Source organism: Chrysochloris asiatica, unplaced genomic scaffold (assembly GCF_000296735.1).
Source record: "Chrysochloris asiatica unplaced genomic scaffold, ChrAsi1.0 scaffold00005, whole genome shotgun sequence".
Classification (NCBI taxonomy): domain Eukaryota; kingdom Metazoa; phylum Chordata; class Mammalia; order Afrosoricida; family Chrysochloridae; genus Chrysochloris; species Chrysochloris asiatica.
In genome coordinates this window covers 38,804,716-38,823,709 of record NW_006408523.1, presented here as the reverse complement: position 1 = coordinate 38,823,709, position 18,994 = coordinate 38,804,716, and the positions used below count along the sequence as shown (strand labels likewise).

General features: G+C 37.4%; 1 protein-coding gene across 5 annotated transcripts in view; it reads right to left on the bottom strand.

Moving 5' to 3' along the window:
• Nucleotides 1-18,994, bottom strand: part of RBM26 (RNA binding motif protein 26) — a 112,356-nt gene that overhangs the window by 44,605 nt on the left and 48,757 nt on the right. For 3 of the 5 annotated variants that reach the window (XM_006832017.1, XM_006832018.1, XM_006832016.1), the window contains exons 2-10: nt 17,985-18,103; nt 17,243-17,379; nt 14,756-14,844; nt 10,006-10,223; nt 7,539-7,802; nt 6,374-6,613; nt 5,748-5,888; nt 4,711-4,851; nt 441-552 (exon numbers count right to left, since the gene is read on the bottom strand). In XM_006832017.1, coding sequence (XP_006832080.1) covers nt 441-552; nt 4,711-4,851; nt 5,748-5,888; nt 6,374-6,613; nt 7,539-7,802; nt 10,006-10,223; nt 14,756-14,844; nt 17,243-17,379; nt 17,985-18,103 — 1,461 coding nt within the window. Of the gene's footprint in view, nt 1-440; nt 553-4,710; nt 4,867-5,747; nt 5,889-6,373; nt 6,614-7,538; nt 7,803-10,005; nt 10,224-14,755; nt 14,845-17,242; nt 17,380-17,984; nt 18,104-18,994 lie in introns of all 5 variants that reach the window. The other 2 variants (XM_006832015.1, XM_006832014.1) reach the window with 1 other exon arrangement.

Here is an 18,994-nt window from a genome sequence, read left to right as displayed (position 1 = left end):
TTTCACCAGGAACATGTCAAGAACAAAAGTAAAGAACGGGACTGATACAGGGGTAGGCCTCTAGTTCTAACTGAAACTTCACAGACGCTAAAATTTCTTTCCAGAATCCGTCTACCATTCCATGGCTTGATGATGGGTTCATGACCACCCCTTATTCTAACACATTTTGAAGTAAGGATTTTGTGAAGCAGAGATAAACTGGGAGGGATGTGAAAAGAAGATTAATTGTCCCCTAAACCACATTTCTTTAAGAAAATACTTTACAAGTACCAGACAACTAACTTACATAATTTTAAAAACCATCTGACACTTTAACTAGGAACTACCTACAGAACCATAAAATGGTTTTATGGAAAGAGAATTCTATACTGTTAAAAATAATTCAATGATCATATGAGACAGCATATAATGAAATTCCTCAATCTTCCCTGTCAGCTTACTTATCAAACCAAGTCTTCTTTGTAGGAATTCCAGGCTCTCCAGAACCAATGGTTCTTTTCCTGGATTCTGAATCCACTACTATCCTCATACTGCTTTTATTAGGAGGCTTTTCTGTTTGAAAAACATAGAAACATAAAAAAAAAAGCACATGTTAAGTTTATTATAATTAACTTCTATAAATTATTACTGAAAATGCCACTTTGGTTTTTATCCAAATATATTTTAGTAAAAATAGGAATAAATAAAATGTGCAGTTATCTGAAAGATTATGATCTACTTCAACTTACTGAAATATTCACTTCACACCTAGAAAAACTTCAAAGAATCAATTTTCACATGACAAATATGATTTTGAGGAACACATCTTTGTGGGTAGAACCCATGCTAACATGAGGATTCAAAGAGTTCACAGAAAATGAAATTAAAAGATGCTACTTTTCCATGAATTTTTCTGAAACGCCTTAATATTCTGATCTGCCATTATTCTTATAAATCATCTTGAAACTTAAGTTTCATCATTTTCATGAAGGTGTTCTCTTTGTCTTCTTAGCAAAGATGTCAAATGTGTCTGAGGCAAGTTTTAAAATCAAATGCACAACCTAAACGTTTCAAAATTCAACACCAACACAATGACTTTTCTTAGAGAATTTATAGCTTAACAGGGCTTTGATGAAAAAGAATTCCTAACTTTAATGTCAACATATAAACATAAAGCTCACATACTTGAAAAAGGAAAGAAAAAATATTCCAGACTGACCCAATGTCAGAGGAAATGCAATAAAAAATCTTAACGATCTGCTATTTTCAACATTGTATATTCACTTAGATTGAGTGAAACATAATACAGTTAGCCTGTTAGTCCTAAATAACACCAAATTTCAAAAACATTCAAACCTTAATATACATTTAAAAAGACATTTTAACGTATTTAAAATGGATAAATTGATTACATGAAATCCCATTTTTACATATTTCTAAACAAAACTTGTACAAAGAACTTCAAAGCTGTCCCAACAATCTGTCTTATGGCTGCAGCAACTCCTCAGAATCTCTCTTAACACACATGAATTCACTCTCAAGGATTAGTCCTAAATTTCTAACTTATTTTCTCTGGCATTCCTTCTTCTAAAACTTGTACAGGTACCTTAAGACACTCAACAGATTTGCTGTTATTGTTACGTGTGGACTAATAGGGACCCTAAACTACCGGGTCCTGCACAATCGTCGTTACACTTGAGCCCACTGCTTCTGCCACTATGCCAGTCCATATTGTTGGGCGTCTTCCTCTGTAACACTGACTCTCCACTCTACCAAACATGATATCCTTCTCCAGGGACTGGTCCCTCCTGACAATATGTTCAAAGTATGAGAGACAAAGTCTGGCCATCCTGACTTCCAAGGAGAATTCTTGCTGCACTTCTTCCAACACAGATTTGTTTGTTTTTCTAGCAGTCTACAGTACTTAAATATTCTTGCCCATTGTTGTAGTTGTTAAGTGCCATCTAGTCGAATCCAACCCATAGCAACCCTGTACAGGGTTTCCGAGGCTGTAAATCTTTACGGGAGCAGAAAGCCTCATTCATCTTTCTCCCGCGGAGCGGCTGATAGTTTCGAACTGCTGACCTTGCGATTCGCAGCACAATTCGTAACCACTACGCTACCAGAGCTCCTTATTCCAAATGCATTACTTCTCCCTTACTAACTTGCACACACATTTGAGGCTACTGAAAATACTATGGCTAGGGTTAGGCACACTTTAGTTCTCAAAATGACATCTTTGCTCTTGAATACTTGAAAGACGCCTTGTGCAACAGATTTTCCTAATGCAATACACTGTTTGATTTCTTGACTGCTGCTTCCATGAGTGTTGATAGTAGATCCAAGCAAAATAAAATCATTGAAAACTTCAGTATTTTCCCCATTTGCCATGTTATTTACTGCTTCAGTGGTGAAGATTTTGGTTTTCTTTACATTAAAGTGCAACTCTACTGAAAATTGTGGTCTTTGATCTTCATCAGTAACAATTTTTAATCCTCTTTGCTTTCAGTAAGAAAGGTTGCATCATCTGCATATCGCAGCTTATTAATGAGTATCCCTACAATCCAACGTCACATTCTTCTTCATATAATCCAGTTTCTTGGATTACTAGATAAGCATACAGACTTAATAAATATGGTGAAATAATACAACCTTGGTGTATACCTTTCCTGTTTTTAAACCATTCAGTGTCCCCTGTTCTTTTCGAATGACTGCCTCTTGGTCTATGTATAGGTTCCTCATTAGCACAATTAGGTGCTCTAGAATACACATTCTTTGCAATGTTCTCCATAGCTTGTCATGATCCACAGTCAAAAGCCTTTTCAGAATCAATAAAGCACAGGTAAACACCTTTCTGGTATTCTCTGCTTTCAGCTAAGATCCATCTGACATCAATAATGATATCCCTTTTTCCACATCCTAGTCTAAATCCGGCAATTTCCTGTCAATGTACTGTTGCAGCCATGTTTTTAAGCATCTTTAGCAAAATTTTACTTGCATGTGATTAATGATACTGTCCTATGATTTCCTCATTCCGTTGGGTTACCTCCTTTTGAAATTGGCACAAATATGGATCTCTTCCAAACTTTCAGACACAGATGAGTGTTTCATCAGTTTGTTGAAAGATTTAAATTTGTATCCCATCAACTCCCAGAGCCTTGATCTTTGCCAATGCCAATAGTTCACCTTAGACTTTTTCCTTCAGTGCCATTGTCTCTTACTCATATGCTACCTCTTGTAATGGTTAAACATTGACTATTTCTTTTTGGTACAATGACTCTGTGTACTCCTTCCATCTTCTTTTGAGACTTACTGCATCATTCAATATTTTGTCCATGTTTGTTGTTGTTGCTAAGTGCCATCAAGTCGGTACCAACCCATAGCGACCCTGTAATAGGGTTTCTGAGGAGCAGCTGGTGAGCTAGAACCGCCTACTTTGCAGTTCAAGTCGATTCTGCAGTCCAGTGCACTCATGCATAGTGCTACAATAGGACTCCATTTTGTCCATAGAATTCTTCAATGCTTCAAGTAGAGGCTTGAATGTTTTCTTCAGTTCTTTCACATTCTTCCCTTTTTATGTTCCTTGTAGGTGTATGGATACTATCCTATCACAGATACCTTTCTTTGATTTACAACATGACAAAATGGCATTTTGGCATCCTCAAGAGGCTCAAACTGGGTTCCCGTTAAGTGTTCTTTCAATTTAAGGAACAAAAATAAACCTGAAAATAAGGGCTGTAGGTGGATAAGGTTACGGTTTCCCACAAAAATGTTTCATGCCACCTTCAAAGAATGAAAAGGTACATTTGTCATGCTAGAAAAATAATTCCTTAGTTCAACTTTCCTGGCCCCTGGCTTTTTTTTCACCAATGCACTGTTCAATTTTCTTACTTGGTTATGACTTGTTCCATAAAATCAATTCCACTAGCTTTGAATTATCAGCTCTTAGAACTATCTGATCTATGCACAACAAAGGCCAAGATGTAAACTTAAATAAAAAATGCTGAATCAGTCAAAATTCCAATTTCAGTAGCTATAACATCAATGGTACTTCTACATTCTTCTTCCACCAGTTTGTGGACTATAGCCACAATTTCTTAGTTTATCTCTCTCCTGGATCATCTCTGAGGTCTTCCTGAGTTTCCTTAAAACATTTAAAATTATTTTATGCAGAATAGCATTCCCATAATATGTCCATTTGCATTTTGGTAAAAATTCAATACCACTGACAAAAAACCATCCTTTTTTTGAAGACACCTCAACGAGACTAAGACAAATTATATTACTAAGAAAACTTGTCTGTAGTCATCTACTTACTGCAGAGACACGTTTAAACACACTTTCTTTGGAATAAACCTGTGCATGTGTAAACTGACCCTAGCAGCAATACTTTGTAACTTACTTTCATGTGTCAAACACAGGTTTGTACAGCTGACTTCATTAAAAACTAGGAACGAATTGATCTTTAGGAATTAAATTATTATTTTCAGGAGTTTAAACTATACAAGACTAAATGATTAAAAAAAAACACACTACCTGAGAGAATATGTACTTTTGAATAACTCCTTTCCCTTTGGATGATACAATAAATTATAATCCTTTTATGGGAGACCAAAGGTTCAGAAAATAAACAATCACAATTTCTTACCTAGCCCCAGTAAACATAGGATTTCAGAAATACTTTACTACATTATATTAATAAACATAGTAAGAAAAGATTAATCATAGTACCTCTGGGTGGCAAATCCATATCCCCTGATGTCAGTCCTATCAAGTTGGGTCTTTGTGCATGCACTCTGTGCCTATACATAGGTCTGGAAGTATTTGTTATGCTTGGGGCTTCAGGATTGTAGCCATCTGTGTCATATGTATCTGGTAATACAAAAACTGTAATTAAAAAACAATTATAAAACTCCACCTAGGTACTTTTCCATACTCTTAACTGAAAAAATAAATTATGTTAATATATTAGTACTAATACTATTATTGTTGTGTACTGTCAACTCAGTTTCAACTCACAGGGAAACTGTATAGGGTTTCCCTGAGTGGCTACTGGGTTTGAATTGCCGACAATGTGGTTACCGGTCCAGTGCTTATCATTTACCAATACTATGTTAAGTGCCACTGAGTCTGTTCTAATTCACAGCATTCTGTATAGGATTTCCGAGGAGTGGCTGGTCAGTTTGAGCTGCTGACCATGTGATTCACACTGACCTTGCAATCCAGTGCTTATCCTATAGTGCCACCTAATACACGGTGGTGGTGGTCATATGCCGTGCAGTCGGTTCCAACTCACAGTGACCCTCTACAGGGTTTCTGAGGCTGTAAATCTTTATGGGAACAGAAAGCCTCATCTTTCTCCTGCAGAACTGCTGGTAGTTTCGAACTGCTGACCATGAGATTAGCAGCACAACTCATAACCACTAATGCTACCTTCAAGAAAGTTTATGGAAAAATTCACTTTTAAATCAAATTGTCCATATACTTCTTGAAGCCACCTCATATACAACATGTAATTGGTACAGGATGTAGTAACTAAAAAGAAAACTTAGTATTATAAAACTAGAAAAATGTTGCATTAAAAAGAAAGTCTTTTTTAAATCCTAATCACAAACTTCATTTAATGTATAGTCATCATGTATACACACAATTTTGTTCTACATAACAATATGAAACTTAAACTGATAGAATACTCTCCTCAGACATTTTCTAATTCTTCATTTAAAACTCTTATCACATTATTAATATTGAAAGGGCCAAAACTGCACCTGCAGTAAAAAGAGAGGGTGGAGCGGGAGGAGGCTGGTGATGAATGCCAGTTGTTACTACAGTAGGAACTGAACTGGTCACAGAGTTTGGGGGAGCGTCCATGCCAGATGGCTGCAGAGGAGGAAGTGGAGGGGGTGGTCCTGTCAAAACCAAAGAATAAGAAATATCATCTGAAAGCAAACAAATAAAATACGTTATTGTACATTCAAACATAGCATCTTCATTTATCAATCAATCACATACACAAACATTAAGCTCTTACAGCTATATTATTTTTCTAGGTAAAATATCCTTTCAATGTATTCCAAAATAGGTTTGCCTTAAACTACAAAGGCTTGCAGGCACTGGGATTTGTCAGGGCTGAATATAATACAGGGCCACTCCCAAGTATAGTAACTGATTTGTAGAGCCAACAAAATTAAGAGTACTGCAAATAGGAGCATCATGCTCATAATATTTCTAGTTATTATAATATTTATAATATTTCATAATATTCTAGGCATCTTATAGGATTTATTTAAGATTCTTCAACAAAAGCAAGCATCAAACTCATTAACTCAATATATATTTTAAAAACTATGAATGGATAAACACTAAAAACAGGCACATAAACTTATTTATTTACCTGTGACAGGTGGGAGACTAGGTGGTAATGGACCTGGAGGTGGTACTGGAGGTCTAAGATTCACAGGTGGTGGTGTAAGAATTGGTGGAGGTGGAGGGAGTCCAGGAGGAGGTGGTCCTTCAACAACAGGAGGCTGTGCGGGGAAAGGCAGCATACCAGGAAGATTCACGTCTTCTACAACTACTGGATCGCTACCATGATCAAACGGGCACATGTCTCCTCTCATACAAAAACCCTTTTCTGTAGAGAATAATAGGAAATTACATAAAAATTACTGAACATTTAAATTTTCTGTAAGTTAACAAAAATTTTTAAATACGAATATTTTAAATGCTGGACAAGTGTAATTAACCATTTCACAAGGGCCACTTAAGTCTAGTAATATAAAATACTAATCAGTATTTAACAGTAAGCACTTTATCAATATAGCACAGTAGTTACAAGTCAGGCTGCTAACCTCAAAGTCAGCAGTTCAAAACTACCAGCTGTTCTGTAACAGAAAGATGAGGCTTTCTAGTCCTGTAAAGATTTACAGTCTCGGACAATCTATGCAGAGTTGTTATGAGTTGAAATCAACTCCACAGCACACCACCACCACATCAGTTAAGAGAGTCCTAGTGTGGCACCTTAGGATAAACACTCGACCTCAAGGTCAGTTTGATCTTCAAGTCTGGTGGTTGAAACTAACCAGTCGCTCCTCAGAAATGTCACACAGGGTTGCTAATTCAACAGCACTTAACAACACAACAGCAGCATATCAGTAAAGAAAGACATGTCTATAGCATGAACACCAAAAAAAAAAATGTTATCACCAAATTAAGTCAAATAGTAGGTTATTTATTCTTGCTTGGTGTATGTTGTTAATTGTCGTTAAGTGCCGCTGAGTCAGTACCGACCCATACCAACCATGTATTGGGTTTCTGAGAAGCCACTAGTGAGCTTGAACCACCAACCTTGCAGTTCATACTGACTTTGCAGTCCAGTGCATTAACCTACCACAGAACCACATCAGTACTCCTGTTTGTTAAATACCAGTAGTATATGAAGAATGGCATACAAATAAACTATCTTAACACTGATATTCCATAGTCAGTAGTAACTATAGGTTTCAATAATGTTAATTCCTAAAGGGATTAATACTTCATGGCACAATTAAAAGACTTACCATCATAGTCTCTACATCGTTTCTTTGGCATTGGTGGTCTTACATAAGAGTTATGGTCCACCTGATCTTCATGAAATTCAGACCAGCTTTCGGTAGTATTATTACCATGATGAGTAGGCGCAATTACTGTAATAGTGCTGCTCAAAGTAGGTACAGGGTAGTGGCCAGATGAAATGTTAGGTACCGAAGAGACTGGAGTATAATTATTCTCTAATGGATCTGTTCGATCCAAGTCGTACTTAGGTCCTTTTACTAGATCTCTTTCTGCAACAAAATATAAATGAATTAAAACTACATTGCATAAAACATCATCAAGTCCCATTTCTAAAACATAGTTATGTTTAGTAAAACAGAGAAACTTTCACATTTTGGTACATCCGTTTTCTTTCAAAATTGTTTAATTAATACGTAGTATTTCCAGATAAGTTACTTCTATTCAATATGACCAACTTACACAGATAATCAAGCATAAAATTGCTGAACTTAGTGAGTTTTTTGTTTTTTTTACTGGCGTTCTGTTGACAGATAAAAGCAAGAGGTTTTTTTAACTTTCTTCATCACAATCTTAGTATGAATAATGATTTCAGCCCACAAAACAAAACATACAAGTTAAACTATGGCTATTGTTCCTTTGATGAACATTTAGTTGCCACCATTCTAAATACCATATTAGAACCTTTTGCATTCAACACTACTTATTGAGGATTTTGTTGGTGTTAAGTGCTATCTAGTTGGTTCTGACTCACAGCGACCCTGTATAGGGTTTCTGAAGAGCAGCTGGTGAGCTTGAACCACCAAATTTGTGGTGCAAACCAACCTTGCAGGGCAGCACATTAACCTGCAACACCACATGACAAGGGATAATCAGAACAGGAAGATAAAAAGTTCATATTAAACATTAACAAGGAGACTAACTAGTCTAGATACAATCCCAAGAAAGGAGAAACAGTATTAAGATGGTAACTCAAGTGAAACAGTATGCAGAGGGGCCTACGAAAGTATGCCTGAATCAAAAACTTTAAGATATAGAGTACCAGAGAAGTATAGGACTTAACACTGAGGTCCAACATAATATTTTCTAAGGCCTCAATGTACAGGTACGATAAGGTTGCAATAGAAGAAAAATCAAAGACTGGGTAAAACTGTTTTATGCAAAGATGTTTTGGCTGTTTTACAGGCCACTAACACTGTCTTTTTAATTATACGTAGTATTAGAAGAAAATATATGCATGGTAGATACTCTTTTGTGAATATAATCATCTGAAAGGTTTTTAATCTTTTTTATACTTTGAGGTGTGACTCATGCAATAATCTGCACAATTCTGAGGTGTACAAATCTAATGAGTCTTGATCTATATCTACACCTATGAAATCATCACCACAATCAAGACAATGAGCATATTCTTCATCCATAGCTTCTGTGTCCTTTTATAATCCATCTCTCCTTTACTCCATTTCAGCAACCACTGACAAGTTTTCTATCACTATAGACAGCTTGCATTTTCTACAACTTTTATACATATTTGCTGTTTTGTAAGACTTCTTTCACAACATAATTTTTGGGAGATTCATCCATATTGTTGCATATTATCAGCAGTTCATTACTTATTATTGCTAAACTTACATGAACATTTTTGTGAAAGTTTTGTGTGCACATATGCTTCCATTTCTCTTGGGTAAACACAAACACTTAGGAGTGGAATAGCTGCATCATATTGCATTTAACGTTTTAAAGTACTGTCCAACTGTTTTCTAGAGAGTTCAGGTCACCAACAACCTCATCAACACTTGAAATTGTCCAACTTCTAAATTTTAGCTATCTAATTAATATGTAGTAGTAATTCATTGTGGTTTTAATTTATGCAAAACGTAGTTTCTTTTTAAAAAACATTCACTTGGACAACAAAATTATGTTTAAAAAATATAAAAGTAGCATTAACTAAAGTTTAAAAACTAAAATTCAAAATAAGTACTTTTTTCACAATAAAAGAATGTTAACCAAAACATACCTGTTGTTGCTGTTAAAGAGTCATCAAGCTGCTTCTGACTCACAGCAAACCTGTATAGTTTCCGAGGCTGTAAATTTTCGCAGGAGCAGAAAGCCTCATCTTTTCCAGTGGAAAAGTTGGTGGGCTCAAACCGCCAACCAGTACTTATCCTAAAGAACCACTGGGCTCTCTAAAATAAATAGATATGTAGACTTTGACTCTCATACTTTGGTCATATTATCAAGAGGGACCAGTCCCTGGAGAATGACATCATGTTCAATAGAGTGGGGGTCAGCAAAAAAGAGGGAGACCCCCCAGTGACATGGACTGGCACAGTGGAAGAAGCATCAGTGGGCTCAAGTGTAACAATCGTGAGATTGGTCCAGGACCAGGCAGTGTTTCTTTCTATTGTGCATTGGGCTGCTATGGGTCCAAGCCCACTGGATGGCATGTAACAACAAAAACAATGTACTATTTACCTCTACTTCGGGTTCTGCTTCTGCTTCTAGTCCTGCTCCTATCTCTATCCCTGTCACGCAGTCTCTCTTTACTCCAACTTCGACTCCGACTCCTGCTGTAGCTGCGACTCCTTCCCCGTCTTCTATTGTACCGGTCTCTGTATGAATCTCTTCGAGGAGGATTTCGATCATAATCTCTTTTGCGAGAACGATCATCTTTCTTCCTCTCATCACGACTTCTAAAGAAAACATATGATCACTTTTATATGATGTAAAAATTGATACAGAAAAGCACTCAAATTACATGCAAAACTTACAGAAAATTCTTTAATATCAAAATTTTTCATCCAATCACCAGAAAACTAACACAGGAATTGCTCAAACCAGTGAAAAAATTGAGTATTATCTGTTTACGTACACCAAAATCCTCTTAAAATAAAACAAAAACTTGGTATTAACACTTGTAGTTGTTGTTACTGTTAAGTGTCATCAAATCAGTTTTGACTCAAAGCAACCCTGAATAGGGTTTCTGAGGAGCTAACTGGGGAGTATGCACCACTGACCTTGAGGTTCAAACCAACATTTCGGTTCAGTGCTTATCTAGGCATCTGTACACATAGGCCTAGATATAGTAGCTAGATATGCTCACATATTATGTTGTACTTAATATTCTCAATTACACGGGTATCATATAACACTGTACTCATGAATGTTTCCAAAGCTTTTGCAGGAAAACACATTCATATCAAATGGAATGAATCTTCAGACCAAAAAAAGGAGAGAAAAGGGGGTATCTCAAATTAAAACTCCACTAAAACAGAACAAAATCTCACATTTTCAAGGATTTTAGACTTTCTGGAGCTATGGAGGCTTGATGAATCCCTGAGATAACCTTTAAACCTTAAAACTAAAATTAGCCTCCGAAATCTTCTCAAAATCAAACAATTTAGCTTAACTACAGTAAAGTTCTGGTGTGGTGCTATGGATTAATGCATCAGACTGCAAAGCCATTTGAATTGCAAGGTTGGCGGTTCACGCTCACCAGTCAGTCGCTCCCTCCTCAGAAACTCTGTATAAGGTCACTATGGGTCAGAACCAACTTGACAGCACTTACAACAACAACATAGTAAAGAAAGGAGTCCTGATGTGGCGCTGTGCATTAATGCACTGGACTGCAATGTCGGTTTGAACCTCAAGGTCAGTAGTTCAAGTTCACCAGACGCTCCTTAGTAACCCTATCCAGGTCACTATGGGTCAGAACTGACTCGACAGCACTTAACAACAATGCTCTGATTAAGAGCTATTAATTTTTGATTAAACTGACAACAGTAACTCGAAAGATTAGATAGGAAACTTGGAGGCAGCCGAGTTCATGTAAATGGAGGAGGAATAACTTCAGAAAAGGTGGGTGCAAAGGGCTGTACAACTTGAAGAACATAATGTCAGAGAATTGCACAACATGTAGAAACTGTTTAATTGATGTGTCTGTTCTGCTAGCTAAACTGGCAACTATAAAAACAGCAATAAAAAATCCACTTTCTTAAAAAAAAAAAAAAGCCACTGGAATTTATAAAAACCAGTATTTATTGAGTAGTTACTGTATGTTATGCTCTGTTCTAAATCTCCAGCAACTAACAATCAGACATACACAAATCAGACATGTTCTTATCAAAGAAAAAAAGGTAGACCTTAATTGTCGCTATACAAAAGACAGCTGAAGAGTGAACAAAAAGACAATCCAAGTCTTTTTCTTTATGAAGTAGAAAAGCAGAAGCACATGATGTAGCAATCCCACTATGAGGTATACCGTCTACAGCTAAAAGAGCAGTGACATAACACTGTAGCACTACTCACAACAGCAAAGATAGAAACAACCTAAATGTCCATCAACAGATGAATGGACAGACTATGGTACATACACACTATGGAATACTACACAACATTAAATAATGATCAATCTGTGACTCGTAACAGAGTTGAACCTAGAGGACATTATGCTGAGCGAAGTAAATCAATCACAAAAACACTGTAAGAAACCACTATTACAAATAGTCAAGAAAAGACTTTCACACAAAAAGAAGCGTTCCTTATGATTGCCAGGGGTAGGGCAAGGAACAAAAAGTAAATCACAAACTGGAGGGTAGACTACATATTAACTTTGGTGATGGGAAAGGCAATATACAATAAGGGGAGGAGGAGTCAAAAAAAAGATAAAGGCAAAGGATACTTGCCAAAGAACATGAGACTTAAAGGCAACAGAGGTAAATACTATTATACAAGGATGAGTCAAAATAGTTTGCTGTAAAACCACAGAAATCTTTATTAAACAAAAATATCAGAATGTAAAGCTCATGTTTTCCGCTATCTCATCTAGGTCTACACACTTCTGAAAGCAGTGTTTCCATCTCAATAACCCTTCACCAAACAATTCTGTGCTCTTTGATTTATAGCACATCAAAATGATAGTCTTGGCATCTTCAAAGGATTCAACTCAAGCTCCTCCTAAATATTCTTTCAGTTTTGAGAAACCAAAAAGAGGAAAGTCTTAAGTGGCAAAATCAAGGCTGTAGGGTAAATAGTATAAGAGTTCCCAGCAAAACTCTTCTACACAGCCCTTGCTACCTTAAAAGAATGAGCAGGTGCATTGTCAGGACTTAAAAATTTCCCTGCACAATTTTCCTGCACTTTTTCTCTCCAACACAGCTTTCATGATTGTCCTGTGTTTTTCAAGAAAATCTATCAAGATTACCCCTTTGTTACCACAAAAAAGTCCTTAACTTTCTGGGTTGATCACTGTCTTGAATTTAACTGGCCCAGCAGATCCTACCATTGTTTAGATTGGACTTTTTTTTTTCTTTCTTTGTAAGCACCTTAATGAGACTAAAAGGAGCTCTGGAAGTATAGTGCTTACGAATCAGGCTGCGAACCGCAAGGTCAGCAGTTCAAAACTACCCACTGTTCCACGGGAGAAAGATGAGGCTTTCTGCTCCAGTAAAGATTTCTATCCTCGGAAACCTTGTACAGGGTCACTATGAGTCGGAACCAACTCCACAGCACATCACCACCACTACCACCAATGAGACTAAGGGACTCCTGATGCAGTGCTGTAAAATCAGCAGTATACTGCAAACCACAAGGTCAATCATTCAAAACCATCAGATGCTCTTTGGAAACCCCACACAGGGTTACTGTAGGTCAGAACTGACTTGACAGCAAGTAACAACAAGAATAAGACAAGTTTATAACTGAGAGAACTTGTCAGCAATTATCCAGTGATTATTTAGAACAAACTAGGACCCTAGTAGCAATACTTTTTGACTTTACTCTCACACAATCCTGCAACAAGAATTATCAATAATACAACTGTATAAATAAATAGACACACAAACTGGACACGTGCAGGAAGGAGAATGGGACAATACCCATAAATTAATGTTGTTGTTAAACGCCATCCAAGTTAAGTTCCGACTCCCAGGAACCCTGTTTAGGATTTCCAAGGAGCAACTGGTGGGTTTGAACTGCCAACCTTGTGATTAGTAGTCCAGTGCTGATCCTACAGCACCACATCAGGACTTCATGAATATATAGAAAGGTCTGACAAAGCCTATCTCTACATACGTATTTACACATGCTGGAAGTATTTCAATGTGGTAGAGCATGCAAAATTAGAAAACTTCTTTGTTGTTAAATGCCGTCGAGTTGATTCCGACCCATAGCGACCCTGTAGAGGATTTCCGAGGAGCAGCTGGTGAGCTTGAACCACCGACCTTGCAGTTCAAACAGCTTTGCAGTCTGGCGCATTAACCCACAACGCCACACCAGGCAGGACTCCTTAGATGTAACCAAATACATTGAGGGACTCAGTCACTGGGCCTGGGGGCTCTCAGGAACATCAATGTCAATTGGCACAACATAATCCACAAAAAAAATGCTCCATATCCTACTTTGGTAAACTAGGATCATAAAAGCTTATAACTAGCCATCTAAGGTGCAAATGTTGGTCTAGCCCTGCCTGGAGGAAACAAGAGAAAAGAAAATGGAAAACAATTAGTCCAAAGGACTAATGGACCACACAAAGATCAGTCTCTACGACCAGAAGAACTAGATGGTATTACCACTACCAACTGCTCTGAAAGGAATCATATTAGAAGGTACCGAACAGAGTGGGAGAAAAATGTGGAACAAAATTTAAGAGTCTTATAAAAGACTACGCTTACTGGTCAAACAAACTGGTGGAACCTCTAAGATTATGACCCTTAGTCACCCGTCAAGCCTGGAACTGAAATAACCCCCACACCTCTCTATTTTCAGTTAAGCATTAGGTATCTATGAGAAGAACAATAATACTAAGGAGTTAAACAATCATTAGCACAATCAACTATTGGAAATCAAAAGGGCAGAATTTGCCCCATGGCGGCACTGTGGGTTAATGCGCTGGACTGCAAAGCAGTTTGAACTACAAGGTCAGCAATTCAAGCTTACCAGTCACTCCTAGAAAACCCTATATAGGGTCGCTATGGGTCAAAACCAACTCAACAATACTTAACAACAACAAATAGTTCAGAAGACAGGAAAGTTTAGAAAAAAAGGAATAGAAGCAGTAAACACAAGAAGTGGGATAAGCAATGTTTCATTGTGGGAATTCCAATCAATGGCACGAAACAAAATGAGTTAGAATTGTTTAATGGAAACTGATCTGCTCCATAAACCTTCACCCAAAATTCATAATAAAATGATAGATAAACGGAGAATAACTAAATGAGCTGGTCACCTATTTTCTCTGTATCGTGAACTTGACTGGGGAGGACTGTGATTTAGCCTTCTAGAAAACTTCTTTTCTCGCTCTTCGTCCTTTGTGATCTGAAACAAGAAAAATGTGTATAGTAAGTTTAGGAACTGACTCAATGGCACTTTACAACAACAAATTACTTGTCAAGTACTATTTCAATGGCTTAAATTAATATTTAAATACATTGCTATGCTGTTAGTGCCATCAAGTCAGTTCTGACTCATAACAACCCTGTATAGGGTTTCTAAGGCGCAGCTGATGGGCTTGAACTCCTAATCGTGTAGTTTGTAGTCCAGAGCTTATCCTATAGTATCACACCAGAACTGAAAATAAAGGTGTTAACAAATTATCTTCTAAAAGTATTCCAATAAAGCATATCTGTCTATTAAGTACAGTCATTTAATATAACCAAGGACACTTTTACTATACCTATAGCTTTTCAGACCAAAACTTTCATAGAGCTTTTTTGAGTGTTCTGAAAGATTTGAGATAAATATCAACTATAATTAGTAAAAAAAAAAAAAAAAAAACTGGTGAAGCATTATTGCTCTGTGTTGGAAGTGCAGTCAGTGTGCTCCTTGGAGGCCAGGATGGCCAAACTTTGTCTCTCATACTTCAGACATATTGTCAGGAGGGATCAGTCGCTGGAGAAGGATATCATGTTAGGTTAAGGTGGAGAGTCAGAGAAAAAGAGAAAGATCCCCATCGAGATGGCTTGGCAAAGTGGCAGCATGAATGGGCTCAAGCGTGGCAACAATTGTGAGGTTGGCCCAAGACTGGGTAGTGTTTCACTCTGCTGTGCATAGGGTCGCTATGAGTTGGTACCGCCTCGATGGCACCTAACAACAAAGTGTAGGACTAAGACTTCACCATCAATTTGCCTAAGACTGCTCCTCAAACCAAGGGCCCATGATTTAATAAAGATTTTTTGAAAATTAAAATGCAATTTGTAATAGAAAATCTTGGCATCAAGTCTTCATAAACTGGCAAAGACAATTTATTATACATCTCTAAATGGAATAAGCAGACATTAGTACAACATCCACTCTTTCTTCCTTACCTTACAGAATCCGTCTTATTGGCTATGTAATATAAAACCCTATTTCCTGTCTTCGCCTACATATAGAAAGCAATGAGGGGTAAAACAAAAGAAGAGAAAGAACAAGAGAGTTCTTTCAAGGTGGACAACTTAAGTTTGGATACGTGCACTTTATACTTGTTCATTCTTCCTTTCTGTTTCCATTCTAGTTATCCTGTCCAAATTCCAGACATATCCATTAAAGATGGTAAAACAGAAAAAAGAAACAACTGGGTCCTTTAAGACCCAGAACTACCATGTTGTTTTTGTTGTTAGGTGCCGACAAGTCAGTTCTGACTCACAGCAACCTTGTGTAAGTTTTCTGAGGAGTGGTTGGTGGGTTTGAACCACCGACCTTACGGCTAGCAGTCCAGTGCATATCCTACAGCGCTACACCAAGACTCCATTACTAGCCCAATATAAACCCACCCTCACAGCTATTAGATGAGACAGATATATAGACTCTGTAAGAGTCTTGTTTTTTTCTGTTACATATAATTAAATCAAAAGCTGATACACTCCACAATAAAACTATACCAGTCCAGTGCTTATCCTACAGCACAGATGAATATATTACTAATAATTGCCATCGAGTCAATTCAACTCACAGCAACCATGTGCATAGGGTCTTCCAAGGAACAGCTGGTGGTTTTGAACTACCAACCTTGCAATTAGCAGACCAGAGCTTATCCTACAAGCACATTAGAATTCCATATATATATACATATTGTGGCACTATAGGTTAATACACTGGACTGCTGTGTGATATTGTACAGAAAAGAATTATCAATAAGCCAGAGACTTCTGTCCTTAAAAGGGTCTTTGACTGGCATCTGGTAACTTAAGATTTTGGTGGGTTCCCACCATTTCCTAGTAAGAATGGCTCACTGTGCCTGAACTAAAGATTTTATATCTTTTAGGCTGAACACTTTCTTTTCCCTTCTAAGAGTGTGAAATTTTGCTATGTGCTAGGCAGACGGTAACTACGCAACCAGTCCCCAGTAAAATCCCAGGGTACAGAGACTCTAATGAGTTCCCGATAGACAACATCTCATACATGTTTATCACAATTCTTTTCTAGGGGCATTAAGCACATCCTGAGTGATTCTACTCGGAAAATAACAACTGGAAGCATGCATGTTTTCCCTTCACTCTCCTCCACCTGACCTTCATCCCATATGCCTTTTCCTTTACTAGTTTTGCTTTGTATCCTTTTGCTGTAATAAATCAGAGCCATGAGTACAATTATAGGCTGTACCCTGAGTCCTCATAGTGAATCATCACCTGGGGATAGTCTCGGGAATTCCCAACACAGAACAAAAAGTAAAACTCAGTTTAATTATTCCTAATATGCATTTAAAGAACATGTAAAGTATAACAAAAATCCTTACCTCTTCTTTTTTTATATCTTTTTCCTGGTGCTGAAAAAATTCTACCTTTAGGCTTCCTGATGTTGGCTGCTCTGGAGGAGGTAAGTAACTCTTTGTATTCACAGCATCAAAAAGTTTTTCCACAAATATCTGTGTCTCTAAAAGTAACACAAAAAATACATAAATTAAAAGACATCTGCTAAGGCATAACTCTCCAGCTCGACACATCAGATTCCTGTGAAAAAAATACACCTTAATTTTTACAATTCTGTAAGTTATACTAGGACGAGACCAGTAGGTTCCAAATCAATGTGCCATGACAAATGCCATGGTTACTACTGATTCAGTCAGCTTTCAGGGTGGTGCAGCTACAATGGTTAGGGCCTCTGAACTAGTCTCTTGTAACTATAACTAGTCATCACTATCAACACTACCCTATGAGTCTCACACAAATACTATTGCTTTCTAGAGAAAGACAAAGGAACAAAAGTTGAGAAACATGTACTAGACAACATTCTAAGTTTCTAAGCAGTACAGAAAGCATTCAGTCATTTTTAAAATACTTTTAATCTATATAAGAAAAAAAATTAGCAATTTTTAAAGAGTATAAGAATGTTAAATAAACAGAAGGCTTCCATTTGAAATGACTTACAGATATTATCAGTAATTATCATAAACTATAATAATAGTGATTTGCTAACATTACTAATTATTATAAGGTTACTCATTATCATTAGATTCCATGTCATAATAAAGATCTTACCTTTCTGAAGAAATACATCTAGCTGATCAATACATAAAGCCTTTAACTCTTTTTCACTTTTGTCTTTCTTTACCAACGCCAAAACATATTTTGCTAGAGCTGACGGATCCGCATCACAGCTGAAGAAGAAAGCAATGTTCAAGGAAATGTAGTCATAAAAAACTGCACAATCTTAAAAAGTCCAATCACAAACTAACCTGGTAAGTACGATAAATAATTAAATAAGCTAATACACGCAAAAAGCTCATGGAAGTGTGAACCTGGGGGGAGAGCTGGTTGGCCAGCTTGTGAAAGACCTGGGGACTCTTGGGCCCAGAGTCAGTGACATAGACACAGAGGACTAGAGTGGAGACTGAAGCATCCAGCTGATAAGAAAGAGAGGCCATATGCACAAGAACACCCACACTTGCAGATAATACCAACTTGACCTGGCTTCAATGACTGGATGTGATCAGAGCTCAACTAGAAGAAGAAAGAAGAGGAAAAAAAAGAGTAATCTGATACAATGTGATGGATTTGACCTACACCTATGGATGCAGTAGCTCAAAAGAGGGAACAAATCTTTACAGCAAGGATCACTCCCACCCCCTCCATACACTCCATACACCAAGGATGGGCCACTTGGACACTGGCTACCCAAAAAGGGAGGGCTACAAAGGCAAGAAGTAACTGGCTTACAAGCTTTCAAGAGGGAGCCTAGATCCAGAGGGCAAGGAGGAAGGTAGAATCTCCACTGAGTAGTATCCAATCTGTCTGGGCAGAGCTGATCAAAGGAGATAAGGATACGTCTCTTATGATACAATAGTGAATAACTGTTATCAGGACTGACTGTGAGGGTTGGAAATGTAAAGGTAGATGTTTTGTAGCAAAAGGAGGGGAGTGATTGACTTTGCAGTCTAGAAGCTAAGGTCTCTGGGACCATCAAGGGAGAAGAGCGGAGAGCAGGACCCTACCCAAAGAAGCAGTAACACCAGAGATGGAGGCAGAGATGATGACATGGAGAGATGGAG